The 16,245-nt window shown below is 45.3% G+C and overlaps 2 protein-coding genes, 1 long non-coding RNA gene and 1 pseudogene across 4 annotated transcripts; 2 read left to right on the forward strand and 2 right to left on the reverse strand.

Moving 5' to 3' along the window:
* The first annotated feature begins 295 nt into the window (after positions 1 to 295).
* Positions 296 to 3,286, forward strand: LOC101763700 (prefoldin subunit 1). The gene is made up of 6 exons (XM_004952389.3): positions 296 to 514; positions 603 to 656; positions 1,562 to 1,667; positions 2,640 to 2,646; positions 2,755 to 2,839; positions 2,920 to 3,286. Exons 1-6 carry the CDS (start codon positions 491 to 493, stop codon positions 3,031 to 3,033), a joined length of 390 nt encoding a protein of 129 aa, XP_004952446.1. The 5' UTR covers positions 296 to 490; the 3' UTR covers positions 3,034 to 3,286.
* Positions 3,287 to 3,734: 448 nt separating this feature from the next.
* On the reverse strand, positions 3,735 to 4,895 carry LOC111256101. Its single transcript, XR_002676145.1, has 2 exons — positions 4,352 to 4,895; positions 3,735 to 4,115 (listed from the first exon to the last, which is right to left on the reverse strand). It is a non-coding gene; the product is annotated as an uncharacterized LOC111256101 (long non-coding RNA).
* Positions 4,896 to 5,272: 377 nt separating this feature from the next.
* On the reverse strand, positions 5,273 to 7,011 carry LOC101764093. Of its 2 annotated transcripts, XM_022823683.1 has the most exons (3): positions 6,668 to 7,011; positions 5,744 to 6,580; positions 5,499 to 5,640 (listed from the first exon to the last, which is right to left on the reverse strand). In XM_022823683.1, exons 1-3 carry the CDS (start codon positions 6,932 to 6,934, stop codon positions 5,512 to 5,514), a joined length of 1,233 nt encoding a protein of 410 aa, XP_022679418.1. In that variant the 5' UTR covers positions 6,935 to 7,011; the 3' UTR covers positions 5,499 to 5,511. The 2 variants fall into 2 exon arrangements, with proteins under 2 accessions (XP_004952447.1, XP_022679418.1); XM_004952390.2 differs by having other exon boundaries at positions 5,273 to 6,580.
* Positions 7,012 to 7,769: 758 nt separating this feature from the next.
* On the forward strand, positions 7,770 to 9,372 carry LOC101764502 (annotated as a pseudogene).
* The last annotated feature ends 6,873 nt before the right edge of the window (positions 9,373 to 16,245 follow it).

The following is a 16,245-nucleotide window of genomic DNA, read 5'->3' on the forward strand; positions in this document are numbered from 1 at the left end:
CACTTTCACAAATGTTGCCTGGCTGAGTTTTTTAGATGTTCTCTTAATTTTGTTTTTTTTACTATATGACTATGTAGTCTTGTATTTTTTTTCTACTCTATAAATAGAACTTGCACTGTTTTGCGCTGTTTCGTACGGTTCGTTAAAAAAATGTTGCCTGGCTCCGACGAAAGGGAATTCTCTCAGAATCCATGGAATGCTTATAGGCTGTAAAGGCCTTCTCGTTTCTTGGCCCAAATCTAAAAACCCGAAGAGGCTTTGGTTTCATCATGCACGCCTAGTTGTAAACCCATTAGAAATCCAGCCCAGTATACCCACTGCTGCTGCCGGTGTCTCGTCTACTCGACCGATCTCGCGCAGCGCCGCGACCGCCGCCGCCGCTGCATCCGCCGATCCCCTGTCCCAGCCTCGAGCACGTCGCTTCCCCCTCCCTCCTTCCATTCGATTCGAGCTTGTCCCTAGGGTTCTTGACCCCGCTCCACCACCTCCCATGGCGGACGAAGCCAACCGAGCGGTACGTGCCACGCGGGTCTCGCCACCGCCCGCGTCTTCTTGGTAGTTTTCTTCTGCCGATGTCTCGCTGACAGTATTCTCGTGCGCAGGCGTTCATGGAGCTGCAGGCGCGGATGATCGATACCACCGGGAAGATCAAGCAGGTTCCCCTTCTTATCTCTCCTCTAGCTAGCTCACTTTGTAACTGAAACAGAAAATCACATGGGGAGAAAGACTAGCCCATCTCTTTTAGACTAGCTCTGGGGGCATGTTATGCCATCGATTCAGATCATACTTCATTCGTTGGGCATTGTTCGGTTGCCTTGGTCTGATTTTGTTGTGGCTTGTGGGAGGAACTCCTGCAGCGTTTGTGCATTTTGCTTGTAGTACCTGAGTAGAATTGTAGTGGTTTCTGGATCTCGTTTTGGTGGCTACCAAACTTCACTAAGCTGAATATGCTTATGTTTTAGAAGGAGGGTTGGCTATAAGGATGGTTCAGTGCTTCTAGAAATAGTTCTAGTTTAAAACTTTGAATAAAAAGGGCTAGAGTCAAGGTCATCAGAGCTTTGGCTTTATGGATGTAGTAAGTGATAGCACATCAACACTGTCTGTTTCTATTTTTTTTTTCTTTTTTTTTTCCTTTCGAGAGCATATGGGATAGTTGAGTGTAGGCGTGTAGCAGCTTTTTTTTTTTTTGATAAAGGCGTGTAGCAGTTTTTAACTGTCCGGCAATGTTTGCTACAAAATGTCTATATTGTTTTTTCTAAGTGCAAAAGTTGAGTGGGATTATAAGTCGATGGATTTATTACTGAAGTTGAACTGAATGGATTGAGGGGCACAACATTATCTCATCATTTCGATACTCGTAGAATGCAATAACATTTTATGCACACTTTGTAAATACAGATATATTAAATTAGATTGAATTATGTATCTTCCTGTGTTCCTATGCTTCCATGATTCTGTATTTGATGGAATTTCCTTTGAGTTATTCCTTGTTGTAAATTCTAGCCTATATGTGGAAACGATTTTGCATAGCCTCTCTTGTAACATACCTTGCTTTTGTCAGTTACAAACCCAGATGCGTTCTAAAGAGGGGGAAAAGAAGCGTGCTTACCTCACTCTGGAGGAACTTCGCCAGTTGCCAGAGGATACCAACACCTACAAGACTGTTGGTAAGGAAGAATTTTGTGTGTAGATAATCCTGTTTTGATATCTGAAGCCAAGATTACCAATTACCTATTTCCCTTGTCCACGAAATGTGTTAAAAACCGTTCGACTTCTGTGCTAACATGTTTCCAATTATTAATTCCCTAATGATCTATCAGGTGTCAATAGTTAATATTATTATATACTCATCTAAAGTTGATCTAACCTCGGACCATCTTCACTCTAAACATATGTAGGTTTTGTCATTTTTAGTTGATAACCATCTTGAATAATGCATTCGTAAAGGTTGTACTTCCGTTAACTACTTAAATTATCATATTACTTTATTTAAGAAAATTATGTAATGTTCACCTTTTTTATTTCACATATAGGGTTTAGAAATTCATCCTGCAAATGGGAATAACCAAGCTAACCAAACAAATAAAACAGAACACTAATGAACCGCAGAGAAATCTCAAATAATGATAGCAGAGAAGTTCAAATTTTGAGCTAGGCTTCCGGATGTAGCAGTATTTTAGAGACCCTCTCCTTTAAATTTGTAATCAATTCCTGAGTGGTTCTGTAGTCGGATTGTCGAGATTAAATGTTAAGGACGTGCTTGAGTCATTTCTACCTTTTGTAGGGAACACTTAAGAAAACAGCCTGCTTGTTTTGAAACCTAAACTTATCCTGTTGCCTTCAATTTTCTTTTTTCTGTGTATTCCTGTGATAATCAACCTTTATTATTGGTTGAATGTTGCCTATCATGTTGGTGCAACGGTTGGTGAATAATGAAATCATGCAGTGTGGTTAGATCAAAGAACTTACAATTATCCCAGTTGGTAAACTATGTTCTAGTGTATTTGTTTGCCCTCTTTCAATTTTATTGGTGAATTTCATCATTGTAGAAATCATACCGCATTTGTCCAAATGTTAGTCAATGTTGAATGTGCCTTAACTTTCTAATAGGTTGTGATGATGGCAAATTTTGTTTGCAGGAAAAGTGTAAGTGATCCAACAAGATCTTTCACCATGGAGAGTCAGATTCAAGGTCTTTTACGGTATAAATATAATACCATTGCATTTCATTTTTGGACATCCATTTACTTGCAGGTTTATTTTGGAGCCAAAATCAGTTCTTTTGAACGAGCAAGAGCAAAAGTTTAATGACAGTGAGAGTGCAATAGCATCAATGCAGGTAAGTTTGATATTTCTGTTTCTTACAAGGTTGTATTGAAAGCAGATTCATCATTTGTATTGGTTTTATCTTGTGGTTAGACTTCCAAGGAATATCTTGAGAAACAGTTGGGAGAAGTGGAGAACAACATCAGAGAACTGCTTCAACAGGACCCGGGGCTTGCACGCCAGATTCTCTCAATGACTGTCCAATGAGAGTTGTTTACATTATGATATGATCAGATGTAATTTTACAATTTGATACGTCTGCAAACTTGACTTTCCCCGTCCCCTTTGTTGTGAGTTGTGGGGTGCTGTTTTGCTGCAATGGGTCCTGTTCCATGTATGAACAAAAGAATTTGCAGTTGCTTCCGGCAATAGTTTGGTGACTGATGCTGTAGCGAACTACTCTTGCCGCGATCTCACCTGTTGATCATGTGTTTTTGTGTGGAATTCAGAAACTTGTCCATTTTCTGACTGATGGGGGCCTCTACTTTTTTTTAGGAGAGCTGAGGAACTCTACTGCCAGCAATAATGTAATTTTTTAATAAGAAATGATGTGCTAAACAGAGTTTGAATATCCTGTATAAGCTCATGCCGTGCCTGACCGAGGACGCAGCCGAAACACACGAGCTTTCTTCTCTTGCTGCATCCTACTCCAGCGCTGCTTGTTCCCACAGCGACAGTGTCAGCTGTCAGCGATAAGAACCATCGTTGGCGTGAGCGACAACGACAGTGTTTGGCAGTAATGGAAATTGATTTTTCTATTACAACACACTGGAATAAACATTTCTAAAAAACCATCAGTTACATCATAAATCCGAAGAGTGATAACATCTTGTTTTTGTACCGAATGAAGAATGATAACATCGATTTTGATTTGATAGTTATTTACGAAACTACAACCTTTAGCCATCAGAACTGAATCCTCGTGGCTCTTGTGCTTAAATTATGTATGTCACCTTTAGTAATCTAGCTCAAACTAAAATATTGTTATTGTCTGTTACATCTTGTGGCACACAAGAAAGGCTATCTCAGGCTTCAGAGAAAGCATTGGCCTATCCATTTAGCCGCCCAAAGGGTGCAACATGAAACCTATAATGTCAAATAAAATTATCAACACACTTCCTTTGGTAATCCTAATTCAAATGGAAGATGCTTCCTCTTCTATTTACGCATCCTACATTCGGACAGGAAGCTGGTCTAGGCAGATACATCTCTAATGCAAGATATCAGCCACCTTGATCCATGCTAATTCAAGCTAAAGCTCTTCATGCTGAATCTCTCGGTCAACGTTCCTACAAATGCAAACACCATAACAATTACTTTCTAGAAATGCTCACCTTCTTAATCCTACCAGCATAAAATTTAACTGCTTTGTATATGGTCAAGCTGGACCAAATACTATAAAATTTCTTGCATACGAATGAAAAAAAAATCATCTGGGTGTTTAACCTTAAAACATACTATGAAACGAATACCAATTTTGAGATTGATTGAAAAACCAAGTCCTCTTTCGCTATGATGTACTTACCAGTATTCATCAATCATTATGTAATCGAGGATAGCATGGGGAAGTGAAGCTTCTAAGAGTACATACTGCTGAATATCAATTGATAGAGGGTGTTTTTTTCTCATTGTTTGCACCATGTAACTGTCATCGTCAAAAGAAAATAATGCACAGTTGCCTGAAATTGTTAAAATATTTAGGTTTCTCTGACCATACTAATTAGCGATTCACATGTATGGCAAATATTGAAAGGAAAACATAATCAGAGAGCAAAAGGAGGTACCTGACTGGTCCTGAAATAAAGCAACCATTAGCTAGTTGGGATCAAAAAGTTTGCAAAAAAATGTACAGCATAAGAATCTCAGGGGAATGCCAAACAACAAATTAGTTACCAATTAGTAGGGTGAATCAAAACTGTACTGGAGCACAAACTCAACATACACATTTCTCCACACTACAAGGGTAAGCCAAAGTGACCTATTGTGAGGGTTGGGGGGGGGGGGGCGCAGCATGAGTGCACATTTCACATTTTAAGCAAAATACACACAGATTGATGAATCACTATCTTTGTCTGGGTTTCAGGGGAAAAATCAAAAATAAGATAAACCCCGGGTTTTTTAAAAAAGAGTATTTTGGGAGGAAATTTTTTTTTCCTCCCAGGAACCCCCGGGGTTTGAAAATTCCATTTTTGCCCTTTTTTTTTTTTAAACAAAAAAATTCCTTCAACCCCCCCCCCCCCCCCCCCCCCACCATCTTAGTCCTACGTGTGGTTTTGCAACATAGCCAGTCAGCCATGATGTCACAGTGAACGAAACGGAAGAAGTCATTTTCATTTAGGGGCAATCATCCTGTCCTGTATGTGGATTATTGGGGAGGGAGGAGAGGGTGGCCGGCTGCCATGGAGGGGTCGGTGGCACGGGCGGGGAGCTGGAGGGCTGTTTTAGATGACCTTAGCAAAAGGTAGGATGGGACTAAGCCCTTTTCCTACTTGATTGAATCCATTGGCCCTCCCCTCATATTTATGGGGAGGAGCTGCCTTGACTTACAAGCAACTCAATACATCAACTCATTGCTGCTACATGCATCTCACCATTGTACTGTTAGTCTTCAATTGTTCTGTTGGATGCCACCATAATACTGTTTTGTTGTTTGCCGAGAAAATTCTGCAAATGTCATCCCTTCTCTTAGCCTTGATGATAGAGGGGGAATTTTTTCCAGAATTTCTTGCATACATACATCTTCATCACAAGAGCCTGTTGATCCATTACTGGTGATCGAAGTCTCATTATTACGACTGGATTGCTCTTCAGTATCTAAATAGCAACAAGAATAACTTAAAGTTTTGTCCCATGAGGGCTGTAGGAAGACTACAAAAGTCTCACGGCTGATGTCTGCAAAACCCAAAGGTCTACTCACCGAATGAAGTGTAGATTTCAGTTTCCCTCTGGACAAGATGTCTGCTGCCTCTCCAACCTGAACAATGAAGCTCTCAGGAGAGCATCTAACAGAGAATATCTTCCTCCCATTGCATAACTGCAAGTGTGTGTGCCCATCAGGATGGTGGTATTCCTGGTTGACCAAACATTTTTCTCCCTCAGAACCACTTAGGAATAATGGTGCTGTTAAAACAGTAAGGATTCCAAAGTCATAGTGCCACTCCTGCCATAGGTTCAACAGGGAAATTTCAGTAGCCTGACCCTGAACCGAGGTATCCCTAGGATCATTATCTTTTATTGCCATTTTGGGAGTCCCCTCTTCTGACTTGATGCAGCACGGGCACGGTGATCCGGATCTCTGAGAACCCAGTTGATAAGGTTTTACTGCCACTTTCTTTAACGAGCATTTCTTCTTTATACTGTTCTCCTTCTCCCTGATAATAATGTTATCCAACTCAGAGTGGTAGTGGATGAGCCTTGCCTTTGCAGTACCAAAGTCAGTGATGCTCTGCTCTAACTGGCCTCCACCAATAACAATGTCGCAAGCTCGTGCGATCAAAATCCCAAGCTCTATCATGTACAAGCCCAGTTCCTTAACGAGCTCACCAAGATTCTCCATATCATCATCACCATTAGCTTCTTCGGATCCATCAAAGTTATGTATCTTCTCCAAACAAACAAAACCATTGTTCATGCTTTCAGTGTTGTTCACCAGCTCTACCAAGGCGAGTTCACCTGAATGCCTTAGAAGCTTCGTGAACGAGGACACAGACCGATCGAGCTTCTTCAAAGGCACGTCGCTGCCCAAACCATGCTTCTGAAACAATCCACGGAAACATATTAAGGCACATTTTTCAGTTTCTAGATCGAGAAAGAGAAGAAAGAAGGGTATGAAGAGGGGTACCTTGAGGAGCTGGGAGCGGGTAGGATGGTCCATGAGGGCGAGGCGGCGGGACAACGGGAGGAGCCGCCGTCGGATGGCACCCACGCGCGGCACCTCGGCGATGGCCAGCAAACCAGATCCACCTCGGCCGAGCTCAGTCGCGACAGTGTCCAGGATGCGGCGACGGCGGCGGTCATCATCTAGCGTTTCGGGAGATTGGAGGAGGACTAGGTCGGAGAAGGGGAGCTCCGCGATGTCCAGCACGGTCGCCGCCGCCGTCTTCGCCATGGGCAGGAGGCCGTGTCAGCGTGAAAAGTCACAAATAGGCGAACTTCCGCGCGTTTGGATAGGTGACTCTACGGTCACTTCGGATGTTCTACGATGTTCTGATGTTAATTAGAAGAATTAAATATGAATTAATTACAAAATTAATTGTATTGATGGAGTTTAATTCGCGAGACGAATCTTTTAAACTAATTAATCCATCATTAACAAATAGTTATTGTAGTACCATATTATCAAATTATGGACTAATTAGGTTTAATAGATTCGTCTCGTGAATTCGACTCTATCTGTGCAATTAGTTTTGTAATTAGACTATATTTAATACTCCTAATTAGTATCAAATATTCGATGTGATAAGTGCTAAAGTTTAGCATGGGGTATCCAAACACCCCCTAAGAGCAACTTCAAAAGACTGCTAATCTTACCCTCAATATCTTTTTTTAAGGAAAAAGGAGAAAAAACGAAATCCAACAGTCCACCAAAACTCTCCCAAAAGACCTCAGAGCAACTCTAAGAGTACCTAAAAAATTCTTCCCCAAAACTATATATTGGGATTCTCCTAAAAAAATTCCCCTCAAAAACACATCAATCCACAACAGATCGCTAATAAATTGCCTCCAATATTTCAAAAGAGGCCATGTCATCGTATTGGACCCATAGAAGGGACACGGAGGCGTGCAGGAATCAGGATTGAGGGAGAAACGTTAACGCTAAAATATACGCGGTGGCAGGCTATTTTTTAGTGTTGCTAAAAAATTGGAGAAAGTTTAGGTGGACTATTGAAGTTTGTTTTTTCTCTTTTTCTCATTTAGGATATTGGGGGTAAGATTACCAGCTTCTCTCACCCGCATATCTTCCACTGCGTCCGCGTCCCCTCCGCGCGCTCCGCACCCTCCAGGCGCCGCCGCCGCCGACCGCCGTGTCATGTTCTACTTCATCTCGCTCCATGTCGTCCGCGGCACCTACAAGGACTGCCGCGCCGTGCGCGCCATCCTGCGCGGGCTCCGCGTCGCCGTCGACGAGCGCGACCTCGCCATGGACCCGCGCTACCACTAGAAGCTTGCCACGCTGCTCCCGCGCCACGCCCCCCACCCCCTGCGGCGCGTGGCGCTCCCGCAGGTCTTCGTCGGCGGCCGCCACCTCGGCGGCGTCGACGAGGTTCGCCGCCTCCACGAGGCCGGCGAGCTCCGCCGCGTCGTGGCCGGCGCCGTCACGGCCTCCCTCGCCGCCTGCGGCCGTTGCGGCGGCGAGCGGTACGGGCTCTGCGGCAGTTGCAACGGCAGCCACAAGCGGTACAGCGTCAAGGGCGGCGGCGGCTTCCGCACCTGCGCCGGCTGCAACGGCAGCCACAAGCGGTACAGCGTCAAGGGCGGCGGCGGCTTGCGCACCTGCGCCGGCTGCAACAAGAACGGCCTCGTCCAGTGCCCCGACTGCTCACTGCCAGACTTCTGACGGCCCAGATCCGAGAGGTCACGATCTGATAACTTACTGAATGCTTTCTTCTTCTTAGTTTCAAACTTGAGACACGAAATGGGTCCTGTGTCTGTGTAGTAGATGTTAATCTTACTCGTTAGCCTAGTGTTGATTGGTTGCTATATCTGATGAGTTTAGAGAGTGTATGTACACCTACATTCCTTGAATCAGCTCTTATGTTTCTCCTGCAATGGATTCAATTGATATTTCTTATATTCAGGTTGTTGCTGTTGTGGAAAGAGAAATTATGAAGACACTGGAGAAGCAATACATGGAGACTGTGATGCCTCTGAGAGACGGCATACCAAAATATCTTGAGAATCAGGTTCAAAGACTAACAAGAAGATAATCTATAGCTCCCTATGTTGTGCCAAGTCAGGTAGATATGCATGCAGATGTTGCAGCTTGATGTAATGATTAGTTCATTACTACCCAATTTGATATTTTGATTGTTCTTAATCACAGTTAGGAGCATTCATGAACACAGTTAAACGGATGCTAGATGTGTTACACTGCCGAGTTGAAGACATTCTCAAGTCATGGGCAGCATATCTTACCATAACAAGTGGGAACACTGTTTTTGGAGAGCAAATGAACTCCATCACAGTAATGTTGAGGAAGAAGTACAAGAACTACCTGAAGGTGATAGTGGACAAGCTTGTCAGCAATGTAAGAATGACTTTTGCATGCTTTATACTAGATCCAGTCCTACCGAACTATGGTCTGAGGTCATTATTTTCTATTACTTTTTCAGGCACAAGCTAACCGAAGGCTCAAGCGAATCCTTGAGGAAACAAGAGAGGCTGATGGTGAAAGTGATAACGAGAGAGAATGCAGGGACTGAAAATGTGTGTACTTGCTTGTACTACCAGGGACTGAAAGTTTTGAACTGCGTACGAAAATATATGAGGGCGTATTGCTCTGGACACGGTACTGGAGAAAAAAATCACGGATATTAATGGACCTAATCCGATGATGTGGCCTCTTTTAAATTATCGGGGAGTAGTTTTTAGCGATCTGCTGTGGGTTGATATGTTTTTGGGGGAAATTTTGTTTAGCATAACACCAATACCTCGTTTTAGGAAGAATTTTTTGAGGAACTCTGAAAGTTGCTCTAAGTTTTGAGCTCAAAAAGCTATAAACATATATTCTAAAAGGTAGTGAAGCAAAAAGTTAACAGCAGCTTTCAAACAAACGAATCTTGGGCCTGTTCGCTTCAGCTTATTCAGCCAGCTTATCAGCCACCAAACAGTATTTTCCTCTCACAACAAATCACCCGTTTCAGCTTTTCAGCCGGCTTATAATAGCTGAAGTGAACAGCCCGGTGTCGGGCATGCATCCCAGGCCCACAAGTAGACCCTAGACGGCCCACTAAGGGACGTACTCGGATATGATCAGGATAAGGGATAGGCGTATCCCACTCGGACTAGTCAAGTATGTGTATGGAAAATTACTCGGGCCATACCGAGTAGAACTCTGTAATAGTACTCGACTAGGACTCTGACTTGTAACCCTGCCCTCCCGTGCATATAAGGGCGGGCAGGGACCCCCTTCAAACAAGAACAACTCTGGTTCATCTAAGATCAATACAAACCAACACACAGAACGTAAGGTATTACGCGATGTAGCAGCTCGAACCTGTCTAAATCGTGTTCCTTGCGTCACCATTGATTCCTTGATTCTCGACGATCCTTACCGCACAAAAGACCACCTAAGGTACCCCCCTAGGCGGGTTGCCGATCTAAAACACCGACAGCTGGCACGCTAGGTAGCGGAACTCGTCGAGTTTCTCAGCGCGAACTCAATGGCAACGGTCATCATCAAGCCCGTCTTCATCATCGAAGCGGGCGCAACCTTCATTTTCGGATCCTAGCTCTGCAGCGCCAATGGCGTTGGCTCGTTCCGGCGGTAGATCATCAACGCCCAAGCGAAGAAATTAGAGTGTCTGGTCGGAAAAAACCAAGATTTCAAAGTCGACAACTTCGAGTTCGACTATGCGTTGGACTCGACTTCGCTTCGGACTAGTTGTTCCCAGTCACTTCCCAAGCCGGCTTCGACTTCAAAACGGTTTCCGCACAGACTCCGCAATGCAGCCGAAGTCCACCAGGATTTTCTCACTTGAATTCAACTCGATCTCGGGTACGACGAAGACGATGACTCCGACTCAGTTTATCCACCAGAGATACCGTTATCTGGTCCAGCACAAGGACCGGTAATAACTTCAACGTCACAAGGCAGATTCGTACATTGGCCAGGTTTAAGACCATGTCTTCCTGCCCGAGACTACGACTCGCGCCTTGTCGCTCATATAGACAACCTCCCATATCAAGAGGGTGTCCCACTCACTTCCAACCGTGAGGAAAGTTCCACAGAGATTGCAACGTCAAGTTCCGAAAGTTACTACCCAGACAGGGAAGTCCTTGTTATTACTCAAAATAACAACCCGGGTTCTAGCCAGAACAGAACCCCCAGGCGATTAGCACAACTCGACAACATCTCCGAAGATGAGTCTGCAGCTGACGCCCCACAAAATGAAACCTCTGATCAAAGAAACCAAAGGAGGATCCTATCACAAACCTTGAAAGAGCTTTCGACGCAGTTCAGGCTCAAGCGCACAATACTCCACTTGCAGCAATCGCCTCTATCAATCTTTTAACAACGTTGATGCCTCAAGATAGGGACAGTGAAGCCACAGCTCAGCTCGTGCAGTGCGGCAACGGACTAATCGCACAACTCACGGAGCAAGCCTACAAGCTACTCGACAAAGAATCACCAATTCCGTCTATTCCTCGCATTACAGCTCACCAAGAGGGCAGCAGAGGTGCTGCAGCCAACAACAATGATGCTCCAAGAAATGACAATGAAGTCGTCAACCAGCCTCGGAACAACAGCCAAGGCCCAAGCAAACACAAGGCCCCAGCACGACATAAGGATGTTGGAGAGGCCAGCTGCACCAACTCGGTAAAAAGTATTCCCCCTACTCGGAAGAACCACGAAGTGTCAAACTTCAGTGATCTACGAGAAATCCTCAACAGTCGGCGCGAGTGAGAAGTCAACAACTACAACCACTTTCCTGCTTTCACTAATCGGGTAATGAAGACAAGACTACCTGACAAGTTCAAGCCAATAGGAATTACCAAGTACGATGGCAAGCAAGATCCTATTCAATGGCTACGATGCTACTCCTTGGCAGTTCAGGCAGCCGGAGGCAATAATGACACCAAAGTTATCCACTTTCCCATATGCATGGAACCCGCACCGCTGACATGGCTCGAGTCTCTCAAACCTAAGTCAATTGATTCTTGGGCAGATTTGACAAAGGCTTTCACCAACAACTTTGCCGGCTCCATGGCTAGACCAGGCAACAAGATCGACTTAAGTCAAATTAAGCAAAAATAAGGCGAAACCTTACGCGACTATTTGCGACGGTTCTTCGAAAAGAAGGCAACCATAGTTGACATTTCAGAAACAGACGTCATCGAGTGTTTCCAGAACGGACTCTACGATCGACGAACATACCAAGACTTCGGTCGACGACGGCCAGCTAATGTCAAAGACCTTAAAGTTATGGTGCAATAGTGGGCAGATGAAGAATACAAAGAGCGAGAACAATTCGGCTCCCACCACAACCGTGGTCGCGACAACAACAACAATGACCAGGATAGAACTTGACACAATGATACTCGAAACAACTTCTCAAGTAATCACAATCGCAAAAGGAAACCCGACAACACTGTTGCTGCCATGACCAACTCCGGGAAAAAGGGATCCCGCAAAAACGATGAAGGGCCGACCTTCACCGAACTACTCATAAAGCAGTGCCCATGGCACCCGACTAGCAAACACTCGGCAATAGACTGCTACAGTATGCGCTGAGTAATGCAAGATTTACCCGCCCCCCCTGAGGAGTACACCAAGAAAAAGGATAAGGGTAAGAACAAAGTCCACAACAACAAAGAAGAAGAAGGTGACTTCCAGACCGCCTCCAAGACAGTTAACGTCATCTTTGGCGGAATCCCAGGCACCGCATCCAAGCGAGCCAACAAACTCGTACTCAGGGAGATCATGGCCATTGAACCAACAGATCCAACACCGCTAAAGTGGTCGGAAGTACCCATATCCTTTAGCAGAATGAACCAATGGACCAAGTTCTCGGAACCAGGCCGGTTCCCCTTAGTACTCGATCCCGTTGTGGCAAGCTCAAAGCTAACCAAAGTACTCATTGACGGAGGAAGTGGACTCAATGTCATTTTTGCCAAAACATTGAGGAAGATGTGCCTCGACATCACTGAAATGCTTACTCCAACAGATTCACCCTTCTATGACATCGTACTTGGAAACGCAGCTATACTACTACGACAAGTCATCCTCCCAGTCACCTTTGGAACTAAGGAACACTACCGTACCAAGTACATCAGATTTGAAGTCGCCAACTTCGAGACATCTTACCACGCCATACTCGGAAGGCCAGCACTCGCCAAGTTCATGACCACACCACACTATGTTTACCTGGTACTCAAAATGCCAGGACCCAAGGGAGAACTAACGCTACGAGGAGATCTCCGACGATCCTACAAATACGACACCGAAGCTGTGGAAATCGCTGCGACTTCTCAAGCACCTAGCCCCATGCAACAAGTCTTTGCAGCTTCAAAGAAGCTCCATCCAAATGAACTCGAGATCCCAGAAAAGAAGTCAGGGTCTACAAAGGTGAAACCCGCAAGCGAGCAAGACTTCAAACCAAACAACCTCCTGACGGGCGGCTCCTCCAAGACAGCCCTGATCGGAATAGGGCTAGATCCTAAATAGGAATCCGCGCTCATCAGTTTCCTTTGGGCTAACCACGATATCTTCGCTTACAAACTAGCTGACATGCCAGGTGTGCCCAAGGAACTGATCGAGCACTCTCTTAATGTTGATCCCAAAGCCACTCCAAAACGGTAGTGACTTCGCCAATTCGCTCAAGACAGACAAGAAGCAATCAAAAAAGAGCTAGCTAAGCTACTCGCTGTAGGGTTCATCAAAGAAGTCTTTCACCCTGACTGGCTCGCCAACCCCGTGCTCGTTCGTAAGAAAAACAACGAGTGGAGAATGTGTGTCGACTACACCGACCTCAATAAGCACTATCCAAAAGATCCTTTCGGACTACCCAGGATCGATCAAGTGGTCGACTCCACCACTGGGTGCGCTTTACTATGCTTTCTCGACTGCTACTCCGGCTATCATCAGATAAGCCTCAAGGAAGAAGATCAAGCCAAAACAACTTTCATCAGACCTTTTGGAGCTTTCTGCTATAAAACAATGTCCTTCGGACTAAAGAATGCAGGGGCAACCTATCAACGAGCTATACAGATGTGCTTCGAAAAGCAGCTTCACCGCAATGTCGAAGCTTATGTTGACGATGTAGTTGTCAAAACAAGAAACCAAGAGGAACTCATCGCTGATCTGGAAGAAACTTTCTCTAGTCTACGAGGTTTCCGATAGAAACTCAATCCTACTAAGTGCGTCTTCGGAGTACCTTCTGGCAAGTTACTTGGGTTCATCATTAGCCATTGCAGAATTGAGGCCAACCCGGAAAAGATATCTGCCATCACAAACATGCAAGCACCAGCTAGCATCAAGGATGTGTAGAAACTCACAGGCTGCATGGCCGCTCTCAATCGGTTCATCTCGAGACTTGGAGAACGGGGACTACCCTTCTCAAACGCCAGGACAAGTTCAAATGGACAGAAGAGGCAGACAAGGCACTAACGCAACTCAAAGACTTTCTGTCAAAGCCTCCTGTACTCACTGCTCCATCTCCGAACGAGGACTTGCTCCTATACATATCAGCTACTACTCATGTCGTCAGCACGGCAATAGTAGTCGAACGGTCTGAACCGGGCCGTGCTTACAAGGTCCACCGACCTGTCTACTTCGTCAGCGAAGTACTCTCGGACTCCAAAACTCGATATTCACCGATACAAAGCTCTTATACGTAATCCTGCTCACCTCCCGGAAACTGCGCCATTATTTCCAAGAGCACAACATCACAGTCATCTCTGACTTCCCGCTCGGCGAAATTCTTCACAACAGAGACGCTATGGGTAGAATCTCCAAATGGGTAGTTGAAATCGGAGCTTTCACCTTGGACTTCAAGCCAAGAACAGCTATCAAATCCCAAGCTTTGGTCGACTTCGTTACTGAATGGACTGAAAATCAAGTACCAACACCAGTCGAGCGGCCGAAGCACTGGGTGATGTACTTCAACGGGTCCCTCAAACTTGAAGGGGCTGGCGCAGACGTACTCTCATCTCCCCAAAGGGAGACCAGCTCAAATACGTACTGCATATCTTCTGGGAGGTATCAAACAACGAAGCCGAGTATGAAGCACTGCTACATGGCCTCCGCCTTGCAATCTCCCTCGGCATCAAAAGACTACTGGTGTACGACGACTCACTAGTCGTTATAAACCAGGTCAATGATGAGTCGGACCGAAACAAGGTAATATGGACGCTTACTGCAAAGAAGTCCGCAAACTGGAAAACAAGTTCTCAGGCCTGGAATTTCACCACATTGTCCGCGACAACAACGTAGCCGCCGACGTCTTATCAAAAATGGGCTCAACTCGTGCAGAGGTTCCAGCAGGAATTTTCGTACACGAACTGCACAAGTCATCCATACCTGAACAAGTTACACCGCCAGTGGTCCAGACTACTGACGCCACTCAAGAAATCATGATGATAGAAGTCGACTGGAGGACACCCTTCATCGACTACATCAAAGATCACAAGCTACCATCCGACAAAAATCAGGCTGAACAAATTTCCCGATGAGTAAAAAATTACGTTCTAGTCGGAGACAAGCTCTACAGGAAAAGTGCATCCTCAGGGGTACTCATGAACTGTGTTACCCGGGAAGAAGACCAAGAAATCTTAGAAGAAATTCACAAAGGAATCTGTGGCAACCACACCTCTTCGTGGACAATAGTTGGCAAGGCTTTCAGAGCAGGCTTCTACTGGCCAATGGCTCTGGCCGACGCTAAACAACTAGTTCGGAAGTACAAAGGTTGTCAATTCTTTACCAAACAACAGCATGTACCGGCCTACAGGCTAGTCACAATACCTCCAACATGGCCGTTCGCTTGCTGGGGGCTCGACATGATAGGGCCATTACCAACTACGCCAGGAGGATTCAACCGAGTACTCGTGGCGATTGACAAATTCACCAAGTGAATCGAGGTCAAACCAGTCACTTGCCCCAAGGCAGACCGAGTCCTCGACTTCTTGGATGAAATCGTACACCATTATGGTTTTCCTAACAGGATCATCACAGACCTAGGGTCAAACTTCAACAATCACGACTTCTGGGAATACTGCGAAAATAGCGGAATCGACGTTCGCTATGTCTCGGTCGCTCACCCGCGAGCCAATGGACAAGTCGAGCGTACCAATGGCATGATACTCGACGCCTCAATAAAAGACTACACGACGTCGGCAACACCAAAGGCGGAAAATGGCTCAAGGAGTTACCCAATGCTCTGTGGGGACTACAAACCCAACCATGCAAGACTACTGGGCTCTCGCCCTATTTCCTCGTGTATGGCTCGAAAGCCATATTACCCACCGACATCATGTGACAATCACCCTCAGTTGAACAATACGACGAAGAACTGGCAGAAGAAACAAGGTGAACAGATCTAGACAGTCTAGAAGAAGCAAGATGCGCGGCGCTAGTGCAATCTGCCAAGTATCTTGACGGTTTAAGGTGTTACCACGACCGCAACGTCAAGGAACGATGTTTCAACTTGGGCGATATGGTCCTCAAGCGAATCCAAGAGACAACAAGGTTGCATAAACTCA

This window comes from Setaria italica, chromosome I, assembly GCF_000263155.2.
Source record: "Setaria italica strain Yugu1 chromosome I, Setaria_italica_v2.0, whole genome shotgun sequence".
In the NCBI taxonomy this organism is placed as follows: domain Eukaryota; kingdom Viridiplantae; phylum Streptophyta; class Magnoliopsida; order Poales; family Poaceae; genus Setaria; species Setaria italica.

What these genes read in the sequence shown, in the direction of transcription:
- LOC101763700 (XM_004952389.3), top strand. Translation starts at nt 491, where the DNA reads ATGGCGGACGAAGCCAACCGAGCG. An exon ending in CGGACGAAGCCAACCGAGCG is followed by an intron (nt 515 to 602) that starts GTACGTGCCACG and finishes TCTCGTGCGCAG; the next exon opens with GCGTTCATGGAGCTGCAGGC. An exon ending in GTGCAATAGCATCAATGCAG is followed by an intron (nt 2,840 to 2,919) that starts GTAAGTTTGATA and finishes TCTTGTGGTTAG; the next exon opens with ACTTCCAAGGAATATCTTGA.
- LOC101764093 (XM_004952390.2), bottom strand. Translation starts at nt 6,934, where the DNA reads ATGGCGAAGACGGCGGCGGCGACCGTGCTGGACATCGCGGAGCTCCCC. An exon ending in CCCGCTCCCAGCTCCTCAAG is followed by an intron (nt 6,581 to 6,667) that starts GTACCCCTCTTC and finishes GGATTGTTTCAG; the next exon opens with AAGCATGGTTTGGGCAGCGA.